We start from the raw sequence: 27,988 nt of genomic DNA, 5'->3' as shown, positions 1-27,988 counted from the left end.
TATTCCACTGTCTCTTGAATCCTGTTCCCCGAGTTTAGCGAAAATATTGTCGTACTTTATAAGAGAGGAGCACGGGTGCATCAAACACTCCAATTGCAGTTTGTTTGAGATTTTTTTGAGCCTTCATTCTTTTACTCATTTGTAGTGGCCATAGTTTTTGGAATGGGTTGGGAACCACTGGCCTACAGCTGAACTGTGTGACGGGTTGGACATTTCTTTGTAGTCACTCACAATCTCTGAATATCAAATGTGGAGACTAGCGAGGCCCGGCCGAAGGCCGGGTCTCAGCTAGTAGGCTTATAAAAGGGGAGTAATATGCCAAAATTGATGTTACAATGTTGTTTTCTCATCAAAAACAGACCTGGAACTGCATCTTTGGCTACATTCTGCTTATTGTCACTGCTGCAGTGATGTTTGTATTGCTTATTTTCAGGCTTAATTCAGAGTTTTTGGGGAAAAAAACAGATTTTTTTACAAGGTGGTTAATCTACGTCTGAACGGGATGGGCTTGAATGTGCATGGCACTCTTCTGTTTGAGGAAGTAAACAGGAAACAGCGCCGTGGATCTGGCTATGTAAAGGTTTTAGGAAGCTAACAGAGCCTGTACATCAATTACCTAGTTATTTTAAAGCAGTGCTAAGTACCGCATGCTCCTAGAGGCCAAAAGCGCTACTGCAGATGTCTTAGCATGCTGCAGTTTTTTACTCATTAATTGTCCGTGAGAGTAAGTACTACACTGACAGAGAAGACAAAGGGACAGAGGGATATTGTACATCCAATTACACAATGGAGATCATTTTTCACACACAAACTTTGCTGTAAATACTGTTTAAGTTGTGCTAGCCGTTAGCCTGTTTGCTTGTTCTTCGTGATTCCATTAGTGTGTACTGTGTACTGGGGCCTCCGTTGTAGCTGCAATTGTGGTTTTCTGGACCACAATTGCACATATCCCATGAAAAGGATTTATGAAGGTAAACAAGTTACTTAGTTCTGCTTTAAAGGAACAGGCCACCGTTTTTCCATACTGAGATATGTTCTTTCCTGAGCTTAGACAAGTTGATACGTACCTGTCTGGTCTTTCTGCGTGCCCTCAGTCATGCAAAACGACCAAAGATGTTGTTAGCATTGGGGCTCTCCCAATGTATTCCTATAGCTCCAAACGGGGCTGAAGTTGGAAGCTGCCACGCTCTTCCACGGGCACGTACAAAGACCAGACAGGTACGTAACAACTCGTCTAAGCTCAGGTAAGAACATATGACAGTTTGGAAAAATGGTGGCCTGTTCCTTTAAGAAGGAAGAGAGGCACTTTTTTGGACTATGGACTTTTCATAACAAGTGCACGTATCGTTTTCCTGTCCGTGCACGTGTCGTTTTCCACTTCAGCCAGCAGTCTGAACGTGGCCTTTGAATCTTCTCCAGTGGATAAACCAGCTCCCAAAAATTACGTATCCGGGAAATGCTTTTCTCACCTCTCCATCTCTTGGTAAGCTTAATCCTTTCATCACGGAGTAAGAACACTCGTCATGGCTTCACTACAGCCACACGGTCTATTTTTATTTTATTTTTTTCTCTTTATTGAAACAGAAGAGGGTGGGAAAATCAAGAAAACTGAAACTACAGTTGTTATCAATACTGCATTTTCTAACCAGCAAAGTGTAAAGATCGTTATAAAGATGTTTGACATTGTTACCAAATACCTGTAAGTCATTTCATTCAGTTTCCAGAGAAAATGTAGACGCCTGCACACTGCCTTTAAGAATCAACTAAATCCATCTGTTGCTTCTTTAAGTTCGCAGTGATTGGATCAAAGCGTGTCTCTGACTCAAAGCATGACGCAGACCAAGGCACGTAAAACTGGGAACTAAATGGTCGCTGTCAGCAGCAGTCACGACTAAAGTGCCATTTTTGATTTGCAGCTTTGATCAATCAGCCTCATCCTTCCATCTCGTCCTCTAGACTTGAAATCACTGGAGCAAAAAAACGACACTTTGGATATTCTATTTGCGTGCCGGTCGCCAGAAATAAAGCCATTTCCGTTGGCTTTTTAAACTGGTATCCTCGGCTGCTATGGGGAGATTTGCGGTAAAGCAGCTGGCATGAGAATCAGCGCGTCCATGTACGACGCCCGACTTCTCGGTTAGAAGGGGGTGGTGGTGGAGAGGAACGGATTTCTTGTGCGAGGGGGGGGGGGGATGGAGGAGAACGGCATACACAACGCTGGACCAAACGCACACTGGGGCTGCTCTGCCAACAGGCAACGACTTGTAAGGCTCGATTGAGCTTCGGTTTCAAAAAACGCAAACCCATGAAGTGCATTCACGAAACCAATGAGTGGCCAGGTATTGGATTTAAAGTTTCCTGGGGGGGTTTCAACAAGACTCACCTATATGTCATAATGCAATTGCTAAGCTACACTGCAAAACGTAATTAACTAGACTAGTATAAACATCTCAATTTGAGCATAATAATCCAATTTTTTGGTGTTTTGACTAGTTAAGATGTTCTTGGGCATTTGTCCTAGATTATTTCACTTGTTCTGAGATGTTTCTGACTCGTTTCAATACATTTCGTCCTTATTTCAGGTAATTTTCTTTGCCAATGGGGTAAGAAAATTGTTCTTGTCTCATTGGCAATTTTACTTTCTTATTTCAAGCGAGATTTACATTAGAACTGGTCTGAAATGTCCTCAAACAAGCAAAGTAAACTTGGTCCGACCAGGAAAAGTGTCTAAATGAGTGAAAACCGCTCAAAACAAGATACATTTCCTCAATTCCAGTCATTTAAGACAATGCTTGATATTGACTTTTTGCAGTGTAGTTAGAAACAAACAAAAGAAAAATAGCTATTCATTTTGTTTCTGTTCGAGAAGGATAATAAGCACTTTGTTGTTTGCATATTCTGTTGGTCGAGCTCACTTTCATACTTTTGATCATAAGCTTCACACCAAAGAGCAGCTATTACTACTACCGGACTGTAGGGCCAGTACCAGAGCTGACACTTCAGAAGCCTGACCCTCGGGAGTTGTTCCAGATGAATGGAGATCATATTATATTATATATGGTTAACCTTCATCGAATCCAAATGGACGTTTGAGCTTCTGCGGTAACGAAACCTCCAGGGGCTGAGGTTTGTTTTTGTTTTTCCTGCCTCGCACTAGGGCTGAAAGATATAGTATCGTATCGATACCGAGATTTGAACATTCACGACATCAATATCGCAAAAGCAAATTACATTGTTAGCTTATTGATATAGAGATATGAACATTCAAAATATTAAAATCTAAAAAGCAAGATATAAACGATACAGATTCATCAATAAAACTGCACTCTTTTCACCGAAACCCATAGTTATATTGCATCGATATCGAGATTTGAACATTGAACACCAAAAACAAACGAAAAACTAAACACACACAATTTTTTATTTTTTTTGTGTGTTTTGATTTTTCGTTTGTTTGTTTTTTGTTTCGTCTTGTTTGTGTATCTAGTCTTTTGTGTTATTTGTCTAAATTGTTTGTCTTGTTGATGTCTTTTGTCTTATATGTAATAAAGAAAAAGCGTATGTACAGTGCCTCTCGAAAGTATTCATACACCTTGAACTTTTGCACATTTTGTCATGTTTACAACCCTAAACATAAAGATTTTATTTTGATTTTTTTACTAAACGTTCACACACAAGTAACAGACAACTGTGAAGTGAAAGCAAAATGATTCATGATTCTGTTATTTTTTTTAAATAGAAAACCGAAAAGTGGGACTTGCATAAGTATTCATACAGCATGAATACTTTGTGGCACCCCCTTTTACTGCAATAACAGCACAAGTCTTTTGGGGTTTGACTCTACAAGGTTTGCACTAGAGACTGACATTTTAGCCCATTCATCTTTACAAAACAACTCCAGCTCTGTCAGATTAGAAGGAGAGCGTTTGTGAACAGCAGTTTTCAGGTCTTTCCACAGATTTTCAATAGGATTTAGGTCAGGACTTTGACTGGGCCATTCTAACACATTAATATGTTTTTATTGAACCATTCCATTGTAGATTTAGCTTTGTGCTCCAGGTCATTGTCCTGCTGAAGGTGAATCTCCGCCCCAGCCTCAGTTCTCTTGCTGACTCCAGCAGGTTTTCCTCCAAAATGTTTCTGTATTTGGCTCCATCCATGTTCCCAACTATTCTTACAGTCTCCCCAGTCCCCGCTGAGGAAAAGCAGCCCCACAGCATGATGCTCCAGAGAGTAGATTACACACAGGTGGCCTCTGTTTAACCGTTAGGCCAAGGTGTGAACATTCTGCCATCATTAGGAATGTTATAAAGGCAATTTAATGCACTCAGAAAATGCTGTATGAATACTTATGCAAGCCCCACTTTTCACTTTTCTATTTTTTGAAAAATAACGGAATCATGTATCATTTTGCTTTCACTTCACAGTTGTCTGTTACTTGTGTGTGAACATTCAGTAAAAAAAAATCAAAATAAAATCTTTATGTTTAGGGTTGTAAACATGACAAAATGTGTAAAAGTTCAAGGTGTATGAATACTTACGAGAGGCACTGTAAATTGAAGAGAAATGTACATTTTGGTTTTCTTTCCCCTCCCCCTATCGTACAGGGGACATTGTTTACTCTTAGCTATTCCTTGGATGGAAGACCAGTTGTTTGTTTGCCCTGCCATAGATAGGACAGGATTCAGACACTTTTGATTGGCTGCAGATGAATCAAGTTTATATGCGTTTCAGTGCTCGATGAACAAACACCGTTTATGAGAGAACATTAAAACTAAGGATGCTTTCCTGACCACTCCATAAAATGCCTCTTTGCCTCTTGCAGATTTGTATCTTGATGCTAGATGAAGCTGAAATGTACTAACTGAGTTCCATGATGTTTAACAGCAGCTTTATAAGAAAAAATCTCAATGAGGTTTTCTGTCAAAATCGCGCCGCCTTATAAAGTATATTTATAAAGTCCTACACTCGGGCGGTTAATGGTTTGTCTAGGGAGAAGTTTTTGTGAGGTGCGTGTTGGCGGGTCATCACATTATAATTTCAAAAGAAGCCAATATCCTCTGTTCGTAGCCACGCCTTATTGCAGCACTCCTACAACATGTTTTTTCCCCAGTAAGCACGACGCAGATTTTCATAAAACGGGCAGCGTTTAACAGCTTGCGATTCAGAGAGCACTTATGGAGCCTAATGACCCCCGAGTCCACGATCTGTTTTACCTCCACACTGACTCTGAAGCACCTTTTCAGCACGAATTCCAACTGCGGTCCCGGGTGAAAAGAATGACTAATGAATGGCGGGAATGACATGGACATTGTACAGTGTAAACACAGGGAGCCGAGACTTCTTGTCTCTGCTTTTTTTTTCTCTTGTAAGTCCTCGTTGCAGTCAATAATCATGCGGATATCAAAAGTTCCGGGGGTGGGGGGAGGACCATGCAGCTGTGGGCAGATGGGGAAGCTGCAAAAGGCCATTCGCAAACAAGCCGAGCGGGGGGTGAGGACTGGGCACCTGAGACGCTACGCAGCACCCAAAGGAGACACACTATGCTTCAGGATTCAAACATTTATACACAGCACTTTCCGTTTGAGCGTTTGGATTAAGTGACTGGCAGCGTCTGATGACAACAGTGAGCAGCCAAGCGTTTTAAAAATACATAACTGGATTGAACACCACGAATGAACAGTAAGATTTGTTTAAAAGTTGTTTATGTTGCAGGTTTTATTTTGGTTTTCAAGACAAGAATCCGGTCCCAAAGCAGACTGAGCCCCACACTTTGGGTTGCCAGATCCTGCGGCTAATATCAATTTGCAATAAACCGAAAACTCCCAGTTCCAGCGTCAAAATGTTCACTGGTCACTGGATGGAAAAAAGAGGACAGATGGACACTTTATTTGTTTAAAAGTGTCGTAATATGACTACTACCCCAACATTAAAGCTGCATTTTGCAACTTTTTGTATGAGAAGAAAAGTTTATATTAGTGCGCATGTAGCCTTGTAGTGACCCCGCAGCATGACACCTTTACTTTCCATTACGGTGGTCTCTAGAAAGCTCCAGGATTAGATGTTTTGTAGGTTTTCTGGTGAGGGTCCATCAGCAGAGAAAACCCTCCAAATATTTGATCGTGAAGCGTCCTAGAGACCATCATGACGGAAAGTAACGGTGCCGTGCTGCTGCCGCTGGGTCAATACAAGGTCAAATACACACTCAAATACTTTTTTTCACTTAAAAAGTTGCATAATGCCCCTTTAAGTGTTTGTGATCTAAATATATTCTTTGAACTGGCTCTAAAAAGGTTGGTGACCTCTCTAGTCGATGAATAGATCATTAAGTGTAGGACTTTTTTACATTATTCTATCAGTTTGACTTTTCTGTGTCCCCAGAGATGAGATGTTCAAATCAAATCCAAGTTTTACTGATTTATTCACACGCACACACAAAAATAACATGTGTTCAGTGTTTTTGTTAAATTTTTGGTGGTTCTGAAGTCCATCCAATACCAATCGTCCAATCACAAAGCCAACAGAGGCCCATACTTTGGCTACACAGTATATCAGGGGTAGGCAGGTTTGTGTCACGGAGGGCCGATTTTCTTCATTGCTAAAACACCAAGGGCCGAAACACACAAAAAGTAAAATATATTTTTTCTACAAATATAAGTTTTGCACATAATATATGGCCTAATGGGTTGTTTTGCTGGGAAATGTTAAATTACTGACAGCATTTTCCATATTTTAGAGTCCTTTTCATGTGTTTGGTCTCTGATTTATGAATAAATGGTTCTTCTAAATTCTCTTGGGGGCCAAATGTTTTATGCTGGAGGGCCGAATTTGGCACCCGGGCCTGACGTTGCCTACCCCTGCAGTATATGATAGCTCAGCAGCTCAGGTTTCATTAGGTTCTATATCTTTGTGTATTGAGAGCTTTAAACGCAATACAAGTGGTTAAGAGGTTCTTAGCTTTCCACTTCAAAGTCAGCTCATGACACCAGAGGTTAAAGGTGCGTTATGTAACTTTTATGTGATTTTTTTTGTTTTCTATCTGTGCCTATTTGAGCTTTTAGTGACCAAGAGGTCAGCATGTTGCTTACTTCCCATCACAGTGGCCTCTATGACGCTCCAGGATCTATTTTTTTGTGTGTTTCTGAAAGTTTTCACTGCTGGCGGACCCTCTCACCAGAAAACTTACTAAACAATGGATCCTGGAGCTTTGTAGAGGCCGCCGTGATCGAAAGCCATGGGTCAGAAAAAGGTCAATTACGCACAAATAGTATGTTTGTTTTTTGTTTTTTTTGCACATAAAGTTCCGTGATGCACCTTTAAGTTGATTTCCCCTGTGCAGTGCTGTGTCATTTTGCCACCGGCAGGAACTCAAGCTGCAGCCATGACCTCAAAGCGCAGAAATGATCAGAATGAGTCTGGTTTGAATCAAAAATGGACAGAGCCGAGTTGAAACCAGGTGTTTCTCCAGAAGAGACAATCTTTCCAAAACAGGTTTAGTGAAACATGAGAAAAAGAAAATACTACAGGCATGTTTGTATCCAGTTAGTGACAGAAACCGCCGCGTAATGGTGAGTACAGCACATCCCAGCTAGAAAAACAACCCGAAAGTCTCAATGCGGGAACTGCAGCTTCTTTCATGCTCAAAGCTCCAAGCCAGCAACAAGCCAACAGCGCCATCAAGTGGCCACCCAGCCAGCAGAGTCAAGAGAATGCAAAAACTGCCATCGACATCAGCAAACCCCAGACAAAACCAAGATCCAGTTTTGAATTGAATCCTTTCCCGTGCCCAGAATCAGGCTTAATTGTTGTTTGTGATCCATACACAAAAATAAGTCTGTTACAAGAAAAATAAGTTAAACAGGCCCTTTTGTCAGCAGTTGTTACAGTAAGAGTTGCATTTCGTCAGAGTGAGAAGCGTGGGTTAGTGCAGCCGCAGCACAGCCCTCGTGATGATAATACAAAACATGTACATGAGGAAAAATGACCACGTAGATCTTCATTTGAGGAGCTTTCAGCAGATTACATGTATTTCCTCGACTGTTGGTGTACTTTGTATCTTTTTCCCCATGTAGTCTGGGCTGCTTTATGTGGAATACGTCAAATAGAAAGAGAGATAGTAAACTGATCCCTCTGGCAAGATTCAAGTTCTTTTATGTTTAATGCGGAAATAGCTTTAGTTACATCTTATATTAGGGGAGACCAGGGCTGTTTGTCACACGGGTTGGTTGTCGCATTGCTTTTTACGGCCACACTAGGGGTTGGTTGTCACACGTAGTCTAAATGGTGGAGCAAATTTTGTTTTGTGTGTCTTTGTTTTTCAGTTCATTACAGGGTATTTGGTTGAAAATGTACAATTACCTCTAATTAGTGGGAGAGAGTCGTGAGTATTTAAAATCCCATCTCGTCTTTTGATAAAAACAAATGTTGCACAATCTTTTTCCAATTTCATAACAACAATAACATTAACTAACAATAGGGACAATCAAACCCCACTCATCGTGACAACCATTTTCCAGTCTTTGAAGGTTTCAAGACTCAAGATTCAAGATTTTTTATTTGTCAAACCATGTGAATGGTTTGAAATGATGCTTCTCTCATCCTTGATTGTGGAGCGGGAGGAGGGGTGGATTATAACTAGGTTATAGGTTAGGTTAAAACTATTCAACACAATGAGACCTAACGAAGGAAGACCTACTTCAGGCCAAGGGTTTAAGTTTCCATTAAATGTAAGTGTGGCTCTTGTGGAATGTTCTGTTGTTGAGCTGTGGATCCTACAAAAAAGTGTGACAACCAGCCCCATTCTCCCCCATTACATTGGACAGAGGTGGCCAATAATTAACTTAATTTTCTTAAGGACTGTACTTGAATAGGGTTTTTGAGGATGTTTTGGTTGTGAAATTGTTACTCACTCCACTATATTTGGCTCACCACAAGGACGAAGGTTTGTCCCCATTGTATTACACATTATTATTAGTACAACTCCTTTTTTAAGAGGTACGTTCATCTTTGAATACTTAAGTATTTTCTACAGCAAATGTTTCAATATTTTCACTTAGGTAAAATTTTGACACTGCAAATGTCACTTGTAATGGAGTTTTTGTGAGTTCGGACCTCTCCGTTATAACCACTCAAATGAAGATTAGGAAGTCATTCAAACCTCATGTACATTTATCAGCAGTTCAAACATCCAAACTAGCCGTGTGCGTGGCGACTCACGGAGGGCTGCAGCTGCCCGTTGATGCGTGCCGTCCTGAAGGGGGAGTTGGTGGACAGGCGCTTGTCCCACTCGCTGGGCCTGGGTTCGGGCACGGACTCCATGAAGCTCCTCTTCAGCTCGCTGATGCTGCTGTGGTGACGCATCATCTCCGTCTGCGTCTTATCCACGTCCTGGACACAATGCGCACGTTAGGCCCGAGTGGAGACGAGAGAGCAGCTCGGGCCGGGTTAGGGATGGGAGAGGGATCAAAGTACACACAACGGAAAATGTGGAACAGGATGGAAAAGCCAAGGAGGCAAGTGTGTAAGACAGACTTAGTAGAATAGATGACTTGTTAGTGAAGTCTCAGCACATTGATTAGTCCTTTTGGATGATTTGGTCAATTATATCTTTGGAGGACTTGACTCTTTTTTTGTGGGTAATTTTTTCCCAATTTTGAAGTCCAGGTCACCCTTAAGTCCACATTGTTTAGGTCCGAGTCACTCAGGACTTGACCGTGTCGAGTCTGAGTTCAAGTCTTCATTTTGTAAGTCCAAGTCCAAGTCATAGTCATTAAAATAAAGTCCGACTCAAATAACTATCACCTGAACCCTAGCCCAAGTTACAAAAGTTTTGATCTATTCATCAAAAGTGCAGCACATTTAAGAATAGTTGTACCATTTTCCCGGTAGTGTTCACTCAAGAAACCCTGTTATGACTCTGATTCAGTGAAAGGGAAGCGTCAGGTGAATAAATAAGGGACGAGACTAAAGGAGAATTCATCTGGGAGAATAAAGCTGAACGTGACTGGGAACAGGTTTTATTCTGCCAAATGTCGACTGAAGAAGTTTTATCTTTAACTTACAGAAAACATGCCTATCATGGTTTGAAAGTCTTCACTACGTTAGATTTAGATTATAAAATGATGTTGTTCCTGAAATTAGTGGGATGTTGATGAGTAGTTTGACAGAACTATCTGCTCAAAAATATAAAGGGAACACTTGAACAACACAATGTACGTTCAAGCGTCTCCTGCAATTTTTTTTTTTTTTTGCAGTATATTTTTAATATACTTAGAAATGAGTTGGTCGTGTCGTGCGCATTGTGGCAAATATAACCCTACTGGTGTGAAGATTTGGGTTTAATAAGCCTGAAGAAAATATAAAGAAGCATAGTACAATAGTAATATATCTTATAAGAGAAGGTTCAATGTTCTTAAAAGAAGCTCTTGAGTGCTCCTGAGTAATCTAGTTTAACTCAAACATATTGACTGAAGGGAAACTCATACTTTGGGAAAGTGCAATTTAAAAGGGGAGTTGTTTTCATAAATGATATCATAGGGGAAAATGGGGAAATGGGAAGCTGATGGAGCATTATCAACTTGTTAGTACCTATGGAGATATCTGCTCCCTACATTCATATAATCAGCTACTCTCTGCCCTATGGAGGAATTGGACAATTGAAATTAATAGTGAAAGCACCAAGTTTTTAGTCTGCCAGCCTATGTTACGGAATTATAGACGGTTGAAAGGAAATAAGATAAATAGAAGTAAAAATAAGTTTTATCTCCATCAAACATGAGCGATATCCTGGCCATATAGAACTGGGAGCTGGATCAACCGGTTTATTGGAAGATGGTTTTCAGTCTAATATATCAAACTGTAGTAGAAGCGCACACCAGATTTGATCAAATTAAAATAACATATCATTTTTTACCGACAAATAAAATGCTTAAAATCTAGGGGCCTCGCTGAATCAGACAAATGTCGTTTTCGTTTAAGTGAACCAGAATCTATTGATCATTTATTTGGGTCCTGCCATGTGGTGGCGGCTTTTTGGGAAGCAGTACAACAAATACTTAAAGACATGAACAGAAGTTGTCAGTTAGGTCTGTCTTTGGTGGTGTTAGGGTTTCTTGGAGAATCAAAATGGAAGCAATGAGTTAATCAGTCTTTTAGGTAAGATATTTATTTTTGAAGCCAAAAATTCAGCTTTTTTTTAATGTTGTGTCTAATCTTGGGCCCCATATATAAGCTAACTGTTGCTTCAAGGGTGTCCCATTTATGAATGTGCCTTATTCCATGAACGAATGTGTAAATGTTTTTACTGTATATTCATAATAATCTGAACTGAACTGAATTTTTTTTTTAACGTTATATTGAATTTCATTACAAAGTTGAGGGATGTACATTAAAATCTGTAAAAGAAAAAACTCTGCATGACAAAACGGTGGTCTAGTTTGAAAGAAGAATTTGCTGTTGTTTGGTTAAAATTTTCCATGGGGGAGAGCCTGTCATATACAATAAATATCATACCAATGCTGAGTGACCCAGGAATAGAGGTTATACTACAATAAAATACATTATGAAAACAGTACTGTGCTGAAATTAATTAGCTGCATAATAAATAAAATAAAGAGAAAGTTTTAGGTTGTATTTGTTGTTGAACGGGATGAGACCCTCATATTAACAGGCAATCACTTTCATCCCATAATCAGCTGAATAACGGACCTAAATGTTTAGCTGAGTAAAAGTGTTGACGGCTTTGGATCATTTTCTCATAATTGTTCCATTTTAACTTGAACATCTTTGACAGTTAGCATCAAAGTGCAGACAAAAATCACTTTTAATAGCCCTCTCCCAGACATTTTTTTTTTGAGGAGATGACAAGGGAAAATTTCACACAAACATGCCGAAAACAAAAGAATGAAGCTACTTGCATGAGTGTCAGACAGGAAAATAGTGCATGCCAGGCCTTTGGGATTCAGCTTTGAACGGAAAAACAAAAGAAAAGAGAAAGAAAAAAAGAAGAGACAGAGAGAAGTTATGACGGCGGAGGAGGAGATGCTCGTGCTCGGATACCGACCTCTAACATGAGATTGCTATGTCTGATATAAATGGTCTCGCCTTCCAGTTTCTTAGCGCGTTTCTGTGGAGAGGAGGGGGAGAAGCGGTTACTGAGAGCGCGGGCGATGCGTGAAGCGGCCATGTTGGTATGGTCAACGGCAAAGGCTGCAATGGAATTCACATGCACAGCACAATAAAGCTAATTTAGAGGAGACATATTATTCGGACTTTCTATAGTGGTTAGAATGATGTGCCTGCTGAGGGCACCAGAGAGGAATTTGGTGCTTGGTGTAAAATGAAAGTGTACCGAATGAAGCTAAAAACAATAGTTGCTACTGTGGGAAATGCTCATCAGTGCGGGGAGAGAACAAGTCTGACGAAGCTGCCTGGACAGTACAAACACTAACGGTGGGAGCCTCACGATTCAATACGATGCGCGATACATAGCTCACGATAACCTTACCCAATAGAGTGACAATCGACAAAATGAACAAAAACAACCTATGATACATCAATAATATATAAAATACACAAATAATCCCTGGCTTGGAAAATGGTTCTATTGATCTGTCAGTGACTTCATTTAGATTTAGATAAACAAGAACCCGCAGTCCTGTTTCAAAAGGAATAAATCAACCCCAGATTAATCGTACTTATAATTATAAAAACTATCACTAAAAGTAACTAAAAGTCCAAGTGCTTAAAACTGTACTGCTGCCCCCTACTGTCTTAACTGAATTTTGATCATTATTGACGGTGACAGCAGTGGAGCACTGTGACCTCATTAATATGCAGGACATCATCAAAAATATAGACATCAGAACAAAAAGTATCGGTGTCTTATCGTCCTGCAAAACATCGGATATATCACAAAATCGATTGTGACACTCACATAGGAGTCACATCAAACACATAGGAGTTTGGATGGGGACGGATGGGGACGGATGGGGACGGATGGGGACGGGTGGGGATGGGTGGGGACGGATGGGGACGGGTGGGGACGCTGTGGCTAAAGATGCCACGAGTTTTGAGTGGATTACTTTAAGTGCAACCAAACACCAAACCGACACTTTTTCAACTGATAAACTGTATATATGAAGCTTTATATTTTTTTTTGCACTTCTGTGCTCCAAAACCACCTTAAACCGTGTGTGTACTGCCCCCTCATGCCTAAATGGTGAACAGCAATTTGGATTATTATTATTTTTAGTGGAATCCACTGTAAAAGTTTAACTGATGAGCATACTAGCATTTTATAAAACCTTCAACCGTGGGTTCAAAGCAAAGACAAATGAAGTGCTGAAATGATGAAAACTACTCCAGGGAAGGTGGATTCCGTCCAGACCTCAACAAAACGGAATGTGTGAATACATTAAAAAGTCCCTTAATGATATGCATAATATGTCTCCTTTAAAATGAGCAAACGGGTCAGCTGAAAGGTCTGAAGCAATGCATTCGTTATATTGTAATGACTCGATTCCAGAATTTCTACAACGTATATATCAAAACAATGCTAATTTGATCCTTTTTCAGTCACTACAATATACAACATTAGACACAGGTCACCGTGGGACCAGTGGAATATTCTCTATAACAGTGGTTCTCAAACTTCTCACAGCAAGTAACACCTCATGAAGTTAGCTGACCAGGTTTAGATCAAGATCAAATCAAATCTAATACTGATAATGCGACACGACATCTTTTGTGATTTATTGTGCAGTTTGAGAACCGCTGCTAAAAAGAACTATGTGAGTGGGGGGTGTGTGTGAATAAGGGAGAAGTGCTGCTGTTGTCAGGATGGAGCCAGTACTGCGCATGCCAGGCCAGCTGTGGACAGGTGTGTTAGCAAACAAAAACAAAACAAAAAACTCTCCCCTTCATTTCCCTCCCAAAGCTCTAGTGTCTTTGTCAAATGAGGTACATTGAGGCACAAAAGTGGACGGTGATTTCTGGTTCTGAAAGTAAAATATTCAAAGTGTTGGACAGATGAAATAAATCAGCCTCTGTCGTTCCTTCAGCGTCTCATTAACGGAACCGGAAATCTTCACCCACTCATCCACAAAGCATCCAACATGGACGTGCAGACTGTTTTTGTACCTTCCGCACTCGCATGATGTCCTTGCATTTGTCCTGAGGGGAGTGCTGGACCCAACACAACACACTCCCATTAGCCGCGCTTTAAGACGGTTGTTATTTCACCGTCATGTCACGGAGCACGAGGCCCGACCAGCCAGACTTTCTCTGCATTATCTCCAATTATCAGTTAGGTGCCGCGTTATTCTTTATTCTATTCACTTTACAATGTAGCGTAAGGCAGTTGTTTTAAAGTAGAGAGAAGCAGGAGAGGCTGGCTGGCCGGGCTACAAACACAGAAAAATGAACAACCACATTTGATTAAATTGATTTCATGTCATGCATGTCGCCTAATACTGCGAATAAGTCCTAGCTGCTGTTAGAAGAATTACACAGGGTTACAAAAACAATACTGTGTCGAAAAAAGGTTAACAGAACATTTTTGCAATGCAGAATCTGACTGACATCCATGTTGCTGTATCAGGTCAGGTTTTTGAGTGGATAAACAAAACAAAAAAAACTACTATCCACTGAATCAGAAACACTTTTAATATTGCCGTTGCTTTATTTTATTTTTATTTTATCAGCAAGTCAAACTTAAAGGGATATTTCAGGATTTTTGACATAGGGCCTCATTTTTCCTGGTTATCCAGAGTGTTGTTGATTTCTGGAGATATTTTTTTTGTAATTCATGCTGTTCTTATATTTGAAGAGCTTAGTCGCGCTAGGCTAGTGCATGTCTATAGTATCAGCTAGCCTGCATTAAAAATCAGTCTGACCCGCTCTACAGTGCACCTGAGGCAAATCACTTATAACACCAGACTAACCATATAAATGTCTGTGTTGATAGAATAATTTTTGGAATATAACTGACCTGCATCACATGAATGATCGCATTTTGAGGGACTATTTTCTAGCAGATCACTCCGCCGCTGCGTAGCTTATACAACCACGAAGCTGATGCTGCTCAAATATAAATGCAAAACAGTTATAATGATTCTTTGGACACAGACATTTATATTGTCTGGCATTATCAGTGATTTGCTTCAGGTGCACTGCGCAGTGGGTAAGACTGTTTTTAATGCAGGCTAGCCGATACCGTAGACATGCACTAGCCTAGCGCCACTAAGCTCTTCAAATATAAGAACTGCATGAATTTAAGAAAAAAACATCTCCAGAAAGAAAAACAACACTCTGGATAACTAGGAAATGAGGCCCTTTGTCAAAAATCCTGAAATATCCCTTTAATGCTTTTTAATGCCACAATCACAACACAAATCTGTGCATATTCCATCTCTTTTGTTTGCAAAGATTCCATCAGACAGAGGAACGAGGGAACATTTGGACATACAAAATTGGACACGGCAAGTAAAAAACTGTCCACAGTGTTTGATCATAAGTTTGGGATTTTCAACTAACTTTTTTATGCAAATATAATATTTGAGCAATGCCATCATTTACCAGGGTTTCTACAGGCCGCAGCAAGTCAAATTCAATACTTTTTAATGCCTCAATACCATATGTTTAATGCCACAAATGATCAAATATCTTGGCTTATTTAATTTCGTAAGAATTTTACATTTAATCAAACGGGAATTTTTAAAACTAAACTGGACACGACGGGCAAATTTGACGCAAAACATTGTGAAAAATGCCAGTGTGAACTGCAGCTACATTTGTTTTAGACTGTAGTTTTTGTGTTTTGGATGAATGTCTGCAGAAAAAAATAGTCCTTGAGTGGGTATTGTCTCTAACTGAAAAGAATATGTATAGAAATGTATATCTAATGGAGTTTTGATTCCGATTTAATGCTTTTAAATGCCCTGCAGAAACCCTGGTCACTGCGCAGCTCATACGTGTCTCATTCAGATCCATTTGACCACAGTGGGTCTAGTGGATCTAGTGGGTCTAGTGGATCTAGTGGATCCAGTGTATCGAGCACAGCTGCGTCATGCAGAAGCATCCCGCAGGGGGAGACAAACCTGTTTCCTGTCTCGCTCTCCGGAGCCTGGGGCGAGGGAGGGGGAGTGTCTCCGCTCTCTCCTGGACAATGACTGACCACAACACAGCAGCAGTCAGCACAATACAGCACTGTAATGGGCTCATGAGACTGATCATATCAACCCCCGAGCTCAGGGGAGACGTCCAGATATTATAAATTTGTTTACTTCTGGTTTAGTATCTTCATAATTACAACAATACACAAACTTACTCAGCTGAAAGGACCCTAAGCTGTAATATTAATAAGCAAATACAAAACTTCAATAAAAAAGATCAGCTCGGCATTTGGACTTTCTTTCTGTGATGTCTTGCAAAAACAGACTCCCCACTCCCTGACATTTCACTGACCACGTGCTCCTTTTATCCAGCTCCTCTGTGTTCTTTTTATACTCCACCTTCTGAGGTCTGCCATTTTGACTTTCAAAAGCCATCAATTTTACCCAAAATAGACCTAAAATCGCATTTATGAATAGATCACAAAGCAGCTCCAAATGTGACACATCAATCCAGATGCTTCTGGGTTAGTTTGAGAATTGTGACTTTATGCAACGCCGGCAGGAGCGTACTGTACTGACTCACACGCAATCACTGTATCCACTTATTGTTATATGTTTATCTATTTGCATTTACCCCCGGTATGTTCTTTGTAACACTTTGACAGGGTTTAAACAGGAAGCAAATAAAGACAAAAAGGTTTACTGTCATTTCCATGCTTTAGAGCTAGTCAAATATCGTCAGAGTTGATAATATTGTTTATCACGATATATCCCTGCCTCAATATATCGGACTTCGAATTTTGCTATTGTGACAGACCTAATTACATGCATTCAAAGACAGGTTTGCACACAAAGACAAAATGCTTATAATCTCAGAAACTTCCTCTGTAAACACGGAGCCAGCTCAGTAAATGTGAGCGTCCACATGGATTGACTCAGGTCTGTGAAAACACCGCAATACATCAGCCAGGCCTGTGTGAGGCGCTGTCAAAGACAACAGAACCGGACTGTGGATAGCGCATGAGCAGTAAACTTTGAGAATGAGAAACAAAACTCCGCTGGTAAATTTGAAACTTGTCAATAGATTTGTGAACTACAGAAGAGACGAAGAGGCGGAGGCTAGTCAACGGACTTTTACTGTCAGTCCAAACACACAGACAGGATCAAGGCTAACTGTAACTGCGGTGTTTTTCTCCGTTTAGCTCGCTGTGGGACAGAGGAGCAGAGGATTGTGCAGTAAAGGGGGTTCTAAGGTCAGGCGTTTTCAGATCTTTCCACTCTGGGACCTTTTCGTTTGCAGACCCCAAAAACGCCGGGTTTGTCTGGAAGATACACTGGATAAAATAACATATTTTGCATTTAGTCCTGAGCTTGACTGTGTGTGGACCGGGCCTGAAACCCCCCCCCTGTGTCCCCGCACCCACCTTGAGCTCCGGGGTGCCGTCTAGCCGCGGGCTGTGGCTCTTGGGGGAGTCCGTTTGCCGGCTGTCCGCCCGGATCTCCTGCCTCCGGTCCGCGCTCCGCCGGCTCTTGGGGGTGGAGCCGTCGTGCTGGTCCATGAGGTGACGCAGGGCGGGCAGGAGCGGCGAGGGCGTGGCCTCGCCGGGGGAGACGGGCGACATGACGGGGGCGCTGACCGGCCGCGAGGATTTGTTGTCAGGGGTGGACGCCATGGCTGAGGGCGGAGCAAGGAACGCTTAGCATCACTCACGCAGCTGCTGCTCTTCTCACAAACACAGACTTTAAGTAGTTTACTCAGCGTGACGACTCAGAAAGAGAATATTGAATGAACAGCGTCTTTGTAGAAATGATCTGATCGAGTGTGAAAGTGAGTCGAAAGTGAAGCCAGACCCTATACTAAAGTATGGCCAGATAAGACGCGTCCGTTTCATGGCATTCAAATCATTTCTTATAAGATGAGGTTTAATGGTCACTGGATGTGTGTCCGATCCCACCAAGAGCAAAACCTGGACAGAATGTGAGTTAGCATTTAGCTCAGAGGACACGTTCACACGCCTATTCTTATTTAAAGTTAAAGGTACTATACGGAGTTTAAAAATGTTAAAATTAAGTGTTTTCCTCCACCTACATGTTTCAACAATGTCCTAAGGTGTCTAAGGTTAAGGTTCACCACAACTGCGTCTAAAATCCTGCACTGTCACTTAAAAACGTGTTAATTCGGGTCTGAAGTGCCGTCATGAACGAGCTTAATATAGAAGCTGCAGTTACACGTATGACCTGAGGTGGCAGTAGTGAGTATAAAATGTCCAACTTGCATCTAGTCTCTTTAATGTCTAACTGAGCTGGGACGTCGCCTACGTGTGGTTAATGGAAATGTCCAGCTGTGTGGATTTGGGGAATTGCTACAAATGACTTTAACATTTTTTTTACCTTTTAAAAAATGAATTAGCCACTTCCCTGGAGTACAAAATATGATTCAATTAATTTTCTTTTTTCTTTTACGTTTATACTTTTCAAATAGATCAAAGATTGGGTCCAGTGTCCACACTTGTTTTTTTCCTGGGGCTGGTTACTGTTGTACTGTAATGCAGTAATACATTTATAATATTTTCCATTGAAGCACTTTACATCAGTTTTTTCAGTGTGCTGATGAGAGGAGGGGCTGCGACGTGCTGGACTGTGGGAAGGGCTGATCTACAGACATCAGATTACTGACATAAATATTTCTGTCATTTTATATGTTTTCATAAAGAATAAGGCAAAACGCTGATAAATGACTATGACCGGAGCGTATAAGGCTGCCTCAGTACCTCCGTCCAGGCTGCGTGAGTTCCTTTTGCTGTTGGTCCTCTGGAAGGCGGGGGCGGGCCGGTCGATCAGGGAGCTGGCCTGCCGTGTCTGGGCCTGGGTGCGCCCGCTGTACCGGAACTTGGAGCCCAGGGCCAGGAACTTCCTCGGGGTGGTGGCCATCTCCGTGGAGGTCAGCCTGACAGACGCACAACACTCAGGGTGACGCAGGCTTTAGTCTGGTACAGTCTGGTACAGTCCCGATCAGGAGATTAAGACCACTTGAAAAAACTTCAAAAATTCAGTTTGCATGGTTGGATCTGAACAAGAACTTTAATATGAAGAAGACTTGTGTTATTGCCATATCAGTCTTTTCTTGCATATATTGATATTGCGATAATAATAATTCATCGATATAGGATTCAGCCCTGAGCTGCAGCTATACACTCATACAGTATCAGATGTCAGAGTGAGCCCCCGTCTGACCTGAAGAAGGTGTGGTGCTCCACGCAGACCTTCCACAGCTTCTTGGAGGCTTTGTAGTTGGGCAGTTTGAATCCAATGGCACTTTCGTACAGCTCCACCTGCAACACACAGCCCCATGAGACAATCAGACATAATATTGTGCATTGAGAGAGGGGAATGAGTGTGCTTTAGACCCTTGCTGACCATCCCCTTTACCCTTTCATGCATTTAAAGGAATAGGCCACTGTTTTTACATACTGAGATATGTTCTTACCTTAGCTTTGACGAGTTCTATAGGACCTGTCTGATCTTCCCCCGTGCCTTCAGTCACGTAGCAATATAGTTCAATATAGTTCCCCCTTTTATCCCCTTAGAAAATCCACATTGTTTAATTTTGTGTAATTATACTTCACGTGACCATATTTAAATAGGGAAAATGTGGAAGAGCTTTGTAGCTTCTATCTTGACCTGTTTTGGAGCTATAGAGGAGAGGGGGAGAGGCTAAATGCTAACGCCGTCTGCGCTGTGTTTACGTGACTGAAGGCACGGGGGAAGATCAGACAGGTCCTAAAGAACTCCTCAAAGCTAAGGTAAGAACATATCTCAGTATGTAAAAACGGTGGCCTATTCCTTTAAAGGTTGGGCAATTTGAGTTCCTTCAATATTACTTCTTAATAATATAATATATGGCAATGTCACCTGCTCAGAATATTACCGAGACGCAATCCAAACATCTGGACATTCTAGTCATAGTTTTATTCATTATGACAAACAATGGATTTTGCATTCATTTTATTCTAGTCAGCAAAAATATCACTTTGACAACAATGAACGTAGTAAAATACAGAAAGTGCAAAAGTACCTCTGATGGTCTGATCTTGATGAAGAAGCTGCTGCGTTTGTAGGACACCTTGAGCACCTTGGGCCAGGGGAAACGGTTGATCCGCAGCTTGTCCTTGTAGACCATCAGCCCGCTGGAGCAGACGCCCAGCATGATGTCCACGCCGTCCAGGTCCTACAGAGCGGGGCGACAGCCTCACTTTATGCAAAATTCACAAAAACTTCCAAGCAGACGAAGGAAAATGAGACTTCTTAAGCCAGATGAGTGTAGTGTGTACTTCTACAAATGTGCCTTCGGGGGGCAGTGTTGTCCTGAGCGCGCTCTCCCCTGCACATCTGTGTAATTCCTTCTGGATGCAGATTGACCTGATTTCTGACAGAAAGCCCAGAAGTCACATGCCTCTGCTGGGTTTAAGCCCGCGGACATGAGAGACGGCCGAGTGACGCATTATGAGCATTATGAAAGAGCAGGCACAACAACAGACTCACGGCACCCTATAGTCCCATCTTCTCCCTCACAGGCTAAACGGAATACACTACACTCGCTGCTTTCTTCGATCACAACAAATCATGCAGAACAACACTAGCATGATGAAAGGGAACTGTTTCACAAACTGTGTGAGAAACAAAACCCCAAACGAAATGAAATCAAGACGGTTGCCTTGGTCGGTTTTAGAAAAATATCTCATTTAGATTTTCTGAACAATAATGTAAGATGATAATTATATAAATGGAATCCAAATAATGCTAATAACATTCACATTGCAATATTAAAAATTAGACTAAGACTTAATTGTGACCGATGGAAAATGTATGTTCTGTTTTTCAACCAGAACAACTGGAGTCAACTGCAAATGTTAAAGAAAAAAAGAAGAAAAAAACTCAGAATGGTTCAGGAAAAAGGAGCTAAGCCAACATGGAGGTGTGTGTGGTTACCCCTAGCCCCAAGCCCAAGCCCCTGACCCCCTAGCCCAGGGGTGTCCAAACTTTTTTCATGTGGGACCGCATATTGAAGCGTACACGGGGTGAAGGGCCGTAGATCGGCAGTTAGTGCTGCAAAACCTTCGACTAGCAGAGGTTTAAATTGTGCCCCATACCTCTATTTAAAGGTGCACAACGCAAGTCTCTGAGTTTTCGCAGAACTATGCCCCCTTTGGCGAAAAGCGGAACTGCACTCAGAGTTGTGCACGCTCCTGGACCACACGCACGCTTGCACGAGCACGAGCCGATCAGAACCAAAGGAGCGTCATTCCTGATTGCACAAATCTTTTGTTGAGAGTCGTAATGTCTTCAGAGGTAAGAAAGTTATACGTTATTTTGAATTATGTGAAAGGATTTTGCATTTCAGTTAAACAACATTAATTTTTCAGAGGAAAAACGGGGTTAGGAGAAAGGTAAAAATAATAATAATAATAATAATCCCATTTCTACCCGTTTTGTGTGTTCACTGATGATTGGATTATAATTGTAATGCGTTCATGAATAATATAAATTATTACTTTGTATAAGTTAAAAAATAATAATCAGTGAGTGACACACCAAATACCATATTAGTTGGTCAACAAAGTAGACTGAAATATAATGCTACCATCTTAGCTAAAACAGCCTGATCCTCCGAATATTTGTGGGGGTTTAGCTTGTTTTATTGATCTGCTTAGTAGCATATTCCAACAGCAATATATTCTTATTAGACAGTAGTTTGAAATACATGTATCTGTGAAATGTGCTAATACTTTTCACCTACTGTACCAGGGCAGGTTATGTAGCTGCCAAAAGTCACTAGTTTATACATTTAGAAGAGAAAAAAAGGCTCCCTATACACATAATATGGAATTAATTCACACAGTACAAGATCATATTAGCTGGGAAATAGAAAGCGCATGGGCCGGTAGTGATGCAGTTCAGAAGCAAACTTGATGTAGACAAATAGTTATTTGTTTTGGAAAAAGTCAGCCTGCTGTACAATATGAGGGAAGTAAAATAAGCTCCCCTTCATCACTGTATTTCTTTCCTGCGATGTGTAGAATACAGCATGTATGTTATCACAATAACAAAATATTGTTTTCCCTTTAGAATTCCAGCTCGGGTCATTTTGATGTTCTTGTGGAGAGAAGTGGCAGCAGTGCAGGGCAGAGCAGACGGGGAGACCACGAGGAAGACCAAGGGGGGAGGCAGAAGAATCTTGCTCAATCATGTGCACGATTGATCAGTGAGGACAGAAAATGATCCTGACCCTTTTGGCATTTATGTTGACTGTAAAGAAGCACCATTCAGGCAATAAACAAGCTGTGAGCACATGAGAAAATATGTCCACGAATTAGGGAAGAAAAGGCTTTATTGTAAATATGTTGTTCCAAGTTTGTAAAAATAAATATATATGCACTGCTTATGTTTCACTTGGAGTTTGTTCAGGGAGCTGATGGCATCTAGAAAAACAAAACATGATTTTTAGCAATTAGAACAAATATGTTTTTATGGAACAGATAACAGACATGCATTGTAAAACAATGAAAAACAAACATACCTGCCCTCTGTGGACACATGACTGCACCAGATCAGCTACAGGAGGGGGCACAAGGCCAGACAGGGGTCATATGTTCGGAAGCTTCGTTTTCTTGGGGGAGTCCTGCAGACTGAAGTCGTATTCGTAGAATTTTTGTCTGCAGGTCAGGGATGTCACTGTAGTCTTCGGCCCGGTCTGTGACTTCCTGCAGTACAGTCGTTTTTGCCTGCACAACAATTTATATGACATAAGTTCTCAAAACATGCGTTATATCTGGAAGTCATAAAGCGATCACTTACGACACATGGCCTTTGTTGCAGACATGCAGTGGTCGGTGGTCATGGTGGTCGTGGCCGTCGTCTGTCCCGGCTTCATATGAAGAAGCAGATCCCGGGCGGAGGACCTCTCTTTCCTTACTTTTATCACCCAAAGACCCATGGACTCCACCATGTCAGTGGAGTGCACCTCACCACACACCCTAAAATACAAAAATAAACCTCTATAATGTAATAGTAGAAGCAACATTGACATGTATTACTACAGTACTTTACTTTACATACATTTTCAATGATCATACTCACCATAAACTCCTCTGTTGCTTGCATGTTGACAAGCAATACAATTACAATATCTTTTATCCAGCCAAGTATTGTTTTATGTCGCGACATCACCCAGGCCTGTTGAACAAGTTCACATTTTAAATTCATGTTTCGTTACTACATGTCACTCTCACATGAAAACCATGTCACTTACAGCATAAAGTCTCTTAGTGAGATGCTTTGCAGCCAGACGTGGAGGGAATGGGAAACGCCTCTCGTTGATTCTCTCCTTGTAATAAAACACAAACACTGCATTAGAAAATGCCCATCACTATCTCAAATACAGAAAATATTCTGATTTACAAATGAAACAAAAAAGGCCAGAGACAAAGCACATAAACCACTGAATTACCTGGAGAGTCCATTTGTCCGTCAGCTACAATAGAAACACAGATGCATGTCAGTTATTAGAGAATTTGCAAATATCTGCAGTTTATAACTTACCAAGGCCAACAACACTGTCTTTAGTCTGTAATGGGTTTATAGTGGCAGGCGTCTTCGCTGTCCAAAACTCCCTTACAGCTGGTAAGCAGTAGAAATGATGCATCCCATAGTAGAAGATGCACCATTCTCATGTTTATTATTTGAAGAGGTTATGGCTGTTCCACATCCACATCTTGTGTCGGCGTGGGCAAACTATGCAGATATATATGCAGAAGTATTACAAATTCACCTACATTATATTACATTACATCCTGTTCATGACTTTTTTAAAAACACTACAGACATTTAGTCCTCACCAACTCTACTATAACTGCAGTCCATGAGGCTTCCTCAAGCCCCATGATGGGAAGTTCATCCAATTGATTCTGCACTGAACCACCAGGGCTGTGTAACAAAAACATACAAACTTTATTCACACCTTTATAAGGAAAAGACAGTAGGAACTGCATTACAAACATACCACAAAGACACAGGGCGACATAATCAGAGACATGTGTGTCTGTGGCCAGTTCTCGCTCAAACTCTGTCCTGTGCACAAGAAAACATACAAGATCTTAGCCAACAAAATGCACATCAATAAATTATTGACCCCAAACGAAGTAAAGATTGGAAGACATTATCATTATTACGGTATAATTATTTATTAGCAATTCACACACCATCTAAACCAGGACCAACTCAGGACTAACTCAGGTCTACACCAGGTCTGAACTAGGTCTAGACATAAACCAGGTCCAAAGTAGGAGTAAACAATGACTAACATGTATATGGGTGGCGTGCGCTCTTCACAAATAATTTATCAGAATGGTGTACACAGTAACAGCCACGTTAGCCTGTCAAGGAACATTTTTGTACCACGTTTCTGGGAACAATTGACTGATTTTCCCCCAAAAGAAAACATATCAGACAAAGTTGAGTCTTAGGTCGGTGTGTTGGTCAAGGACATAAGCACCGTTTAGCATTTAGCATCATTTTGAAGATATGAGCGAAACGTAAAAGGCTCCCGGTAAACCAAACACTAAAACATGGTGTTCATCTTTTATGTTATGTTTCATGATGTACGATTGATCTGAAGAAAACTCCACGTTTGTGAACCTGCTCATTGACAATGGCAATAAAACCAATTCTGACCGTACATTTAGCTAAGCAAACGCGTAGCATTACACATGTTACGCATCGTCATTTGTTGACATAGATTTACCGTATCAGACATCGATTAGACATTAGAGACTGTGTCTTACCCTTGTAGTAAGAAGAAAGCCAGCTGAGGTCCGGGTGAGCCCGAGAGCGGACCGGAGGTAGTTTGTCCGATGTTGACTCGTCTCTGCGGCGCCTGTTTGACTCCAAACTGCCCCTTTTCGGTCACACTAGACAAACTTTTTATCTTCTTTATCGTACGTTGAGTTTGCGTTTGGGTTTGGGATCAACAAGTGTCCGGTCTCTTACAATCCACCCTCTACTTTCGCAAAAGTGGCGGAGTTGTCTTCGCTGATGCGGATAATGGCGGCGAATCAACAAACTCCCCAGAGCCAGGTGCGCGTGAACGCGCATGACGTCACGCCCAGGCTCAAAACCTTAAGATTCCGTCCCGAATCCCTCTTATTTATTTTACTGCACAGGATAATAGGGGCGAGTGCAGTGATCAGAGAGGAGCTCAATCAGCACATCAGGCAATTGTTTAAACATGTATGGGTGAGAAAACGGTTATTTTTAACATTTAGAGTTGCGCATAGCACCTTTAAGCTTAAAACCTTCATGCCAGCTCTGTCTCACAATAAAATGTTAGTTGTTAGGTTAGAATTGTTTGGAATTATTACATCTCAGATAAAAGGGTCCATGTGGTCATACCGCCTTTGCGATGCCCAATCCCGTCAGACCTTGGAAGCTAAGCAGGGAAGGGCCTGGTCGGTACTTGGATGGGAGACCGTTTGGTAACACCAGGAAGCCTAGCGAATGTAGTGAGTGAGTGAGTGGTTGGTGGTGGTCGGAGGGGCCGATGGCGCAGACTGGTTGCCTCGCTTCCGTCAGTCTACCCCAGGGCAGCTGTGGCTACAATAGTAGCTTACTACCACCGGGTATGGAGTGAACGAATAGTGCAATGTAAAGCGTCTTTGAGTGTCCACAAAAGCGCTATATAAAACCAATGCATTATTATTATTATTATTATTATCTCTGGTGATGTGTACCGATGCAGCAAGAGGCCGAGGGCCACCATAAATTGGTCTGAGGGCCACATTTGGCCCCCGGGCCGCACTTTGGACTCCCCTGCCCTCGCCCAAACCCTAACCCTGAGAAACACGACAAGAGGGAGCACACTTCGATCTCTGCAGCATTTCTATGATACTGCAAACCTCTCCATAAAATCACAGTAATGATCAGAGTAACAGATAAGATAATATCCTGGAGATGGGTTTCCATGTGGGTGTGTGGGTGTGTCAAACCGGGTGAACGCTGCACGATTGTGACCGGCTTATGACGAACGATGGCTCGTCTTGGGGAAGAACCTTAAGCCGCGGCGTCAAACACGCAGGTCTTAGGTCGTACAGTGAGACCGAGCCGAGCTGCGACCGACATCAGTCAGTGTCTGGTGTTTTGGAAACGCGGGTCGCAGAGTGAGTCATCCTCTCGCTGCTGCTCCTCTTGTCAAGTGTCTCATCAACAAAACACAACATCAGCACCGCCAGAGTCAAAGCGAAGGAGCCCAGGCACGAAGGCGGCTGAATTTGACTCTTCCTGGACTTTTTTCTGTGGAAGTAAACGCCGCGCTCGCTGTTGGAACCTTAAACACCGCGATGACAAAGGCCGCAGATACGATTCTCTCTTTGAACCATCACGCAGTGCAGAGGAATGCAATTTTACAATCCCCAATGCAATGTGGCATCTAAAAGTGTTATAATGACGAAAAGACATCGTGCAGTGAACAATGAGCTCAAGTGAGTGTCTGGCCTGACCTTGGCTTGGTGTAGGTCCACTCCATACATGGACAGCTTCTTGGCGTTCTCCAAAAACATGAGGTCGGACTGGGCTGGAGTCATCGCCCTGTCGCACAAACATCAGTTTAAGTGTACAACAGCACAAGGTGGAAAACACACAATCATCACCATCATCTGAGGATGCTCCTCAAGTGGACCAGTGTGAACCAGAAAAAACACCCTGTACTTCTGGACACTTCAGGGCGGTTACAGCTGCTGGAAATGGCAGCGCTGGTAGATAATGGATTTCTGGTGGCTTTTCAGAAGTTGTTGACCATTACTTTGCGTCTTCTCTTGTCGTCTCACTTATAGATACAGACGGCATCTCGTCATAGAAGCAGTGTTCATTTCGTCGACTAAAATATTTAGTCTTAATTTTAGTCAAAGTGATATTTTTGACGACTAAAATTGGACTAAAACTAAATTAAAAGTTGTTCATGAGACTAAAACTATGACTAAAATGTCCAGATATTTTAGTCGACTAAAATAAGACAAAATAAAAATGAAAAGGAGAGACTAAAATCATCCAAACTTGTATTGACCGTCTGAAAGAGCCTCAGATCATGTAAATCCTCTGCTAAAGGATCAGCTCTGAGCTGTGTTCATGTGGAACAGCTCCATGAAGCAGAGGAACAACATTAAATATGATTATAATGAATATTATCTATGCAAAGTCGACTAAATTAGTCTTAAATTTAGTCGACTAAATTGACATGCAATTTTAGTCGACTAAAACTAGACTAAAATTTAAAAGATTTTTTCGACTAAATCTCGACTAAATTACATTACATTTTAGTCAAAAGACTAAGACTAAAACTAAATTAAAATATGTGGTCAAAATTAACACTGCATAGAAGGGGGCGTGGCTTCGCCCCAGGGGGAAAATAGAATCTTTAGAGAAAAACAATTTTCCACTGTTTTTTTGCCATTTTCTGGAGGAACGTATTTATCACATAAATAAAGTCAAGTGTAAATCGGGCCCATAAGGATATTTTCTCACAGCAGATTGTTCAGTAGAAGTGAAAAAATGGCAGTGGTAGATAGCGCTAGCTAACCGTTAGCATTAGCCCGATGCAAACACGTAGCATCAAGTTAGCATTCTCCGTTATTTATGTATTTATGGGCTGTTGAAGCACTTTGCTCCTCCCCATGTCTTTGTTTCTTTATTTAGTAGAAAACTATATTCATAATTCAGCGTTTGTTAAAGTAGTTTTTGAATAATTAATTTAGAGAAAGTTTAGATTTTTCTCCAAATTGTTTTCCCCCTTAACTCTTTTCAAACATGACCATATATGGGTGAATCCA

The 27,988-nt window shown here is 41.4% G+C and overlaps 1 protein-coding gene and 1 long non-coding RNA gene across 8 annotated transcripts in view; both read right to left on the bottom strand.

The window, feature by feature from the left end:
* Window positions 1-26,773, bottom strand: part of epb41a (erythrocyte membrane protein band 4.1a) — a 58,821-nt gene extending 32,048 nt beyond the window's left edge. For 2 of the 7 annotated variants that reach the window (XM_079571275.1, XM_079571272.1), the window contains exons 1-9: window positions 26,663-26,773; window positions 20,188-20,340; window positions 19,347-19,444; window positions 18,884-19,059; window positions 17,537-17,787; window positions 16,098-16,169; window positions 14,140-14,184; window positions 12,062-12,124; window positions 9,217-9,387 (exon numbers count right to left, since the gene is read on the bottom strand). In XM_079571275.1, coding sequence (XP_079427401.1) covers window positions 9,217-9,387; window positions 12,062-12,124; window positions 14,140-14,184; window positions 16,098-16,169; window positions 17,537-17,787; window positions 18,884-19,059; window positions 19,347-19,444; window positions 20,188-20,340; window positions 26,663-26,746 — 1,113 coding nt within the window. In that variant the 5' untranslated portion in view covers window positions 26,747-26,773. The remainder of the gene's footprint in view (window positions 1-9,216; window positions 9,388-12,061; window positions 12,125-14,139; window positions 14,185-16,097; window positions 16,170-17,536; window positions 17,788-18,883; window positions 19,060-19,346; window positions 19,445-20,187; window positions 20,341-26,662) is intronic. The other 5 variants (XM_079571270.1, XM_079571271.1, XM_079571273.1 and 2 more) reach the window with 5 other exon arrangements.
* LOC306974328 lies at window positions 23,250-23,835 on the bottom strand. The gene is made up of 4 exons (XR_013793623.1): window positions 23,712-23,835; window positions 23,620-23,643; window positions 23,422-23,496; window positions 23,250-23,345 (listed from the first exon to the last, which is right to left on the bottom strand). It is a non-coding gene; the product is annotated as an uncharacterized lncRNA (long non-coding RNA).
* Window positions 26,774-27,988: the final 1,215 nt, after the last annotated feature.

The sequence above is a fragment of the Gobius niger genome (genome assembly GCF_951799975.1).
Source record: "Gobius niger genome assembly, chromosome: 14".
NCBI classification, from domain to species: Eukaryota; Metazoa; Chordata; class Actinopteri; order Gobiiformes; family Gobiidae; genus Gobius; species Gobius niger.
This window is presented reverse-complemented; position numbering and strand designations above follow the sequence as displayed.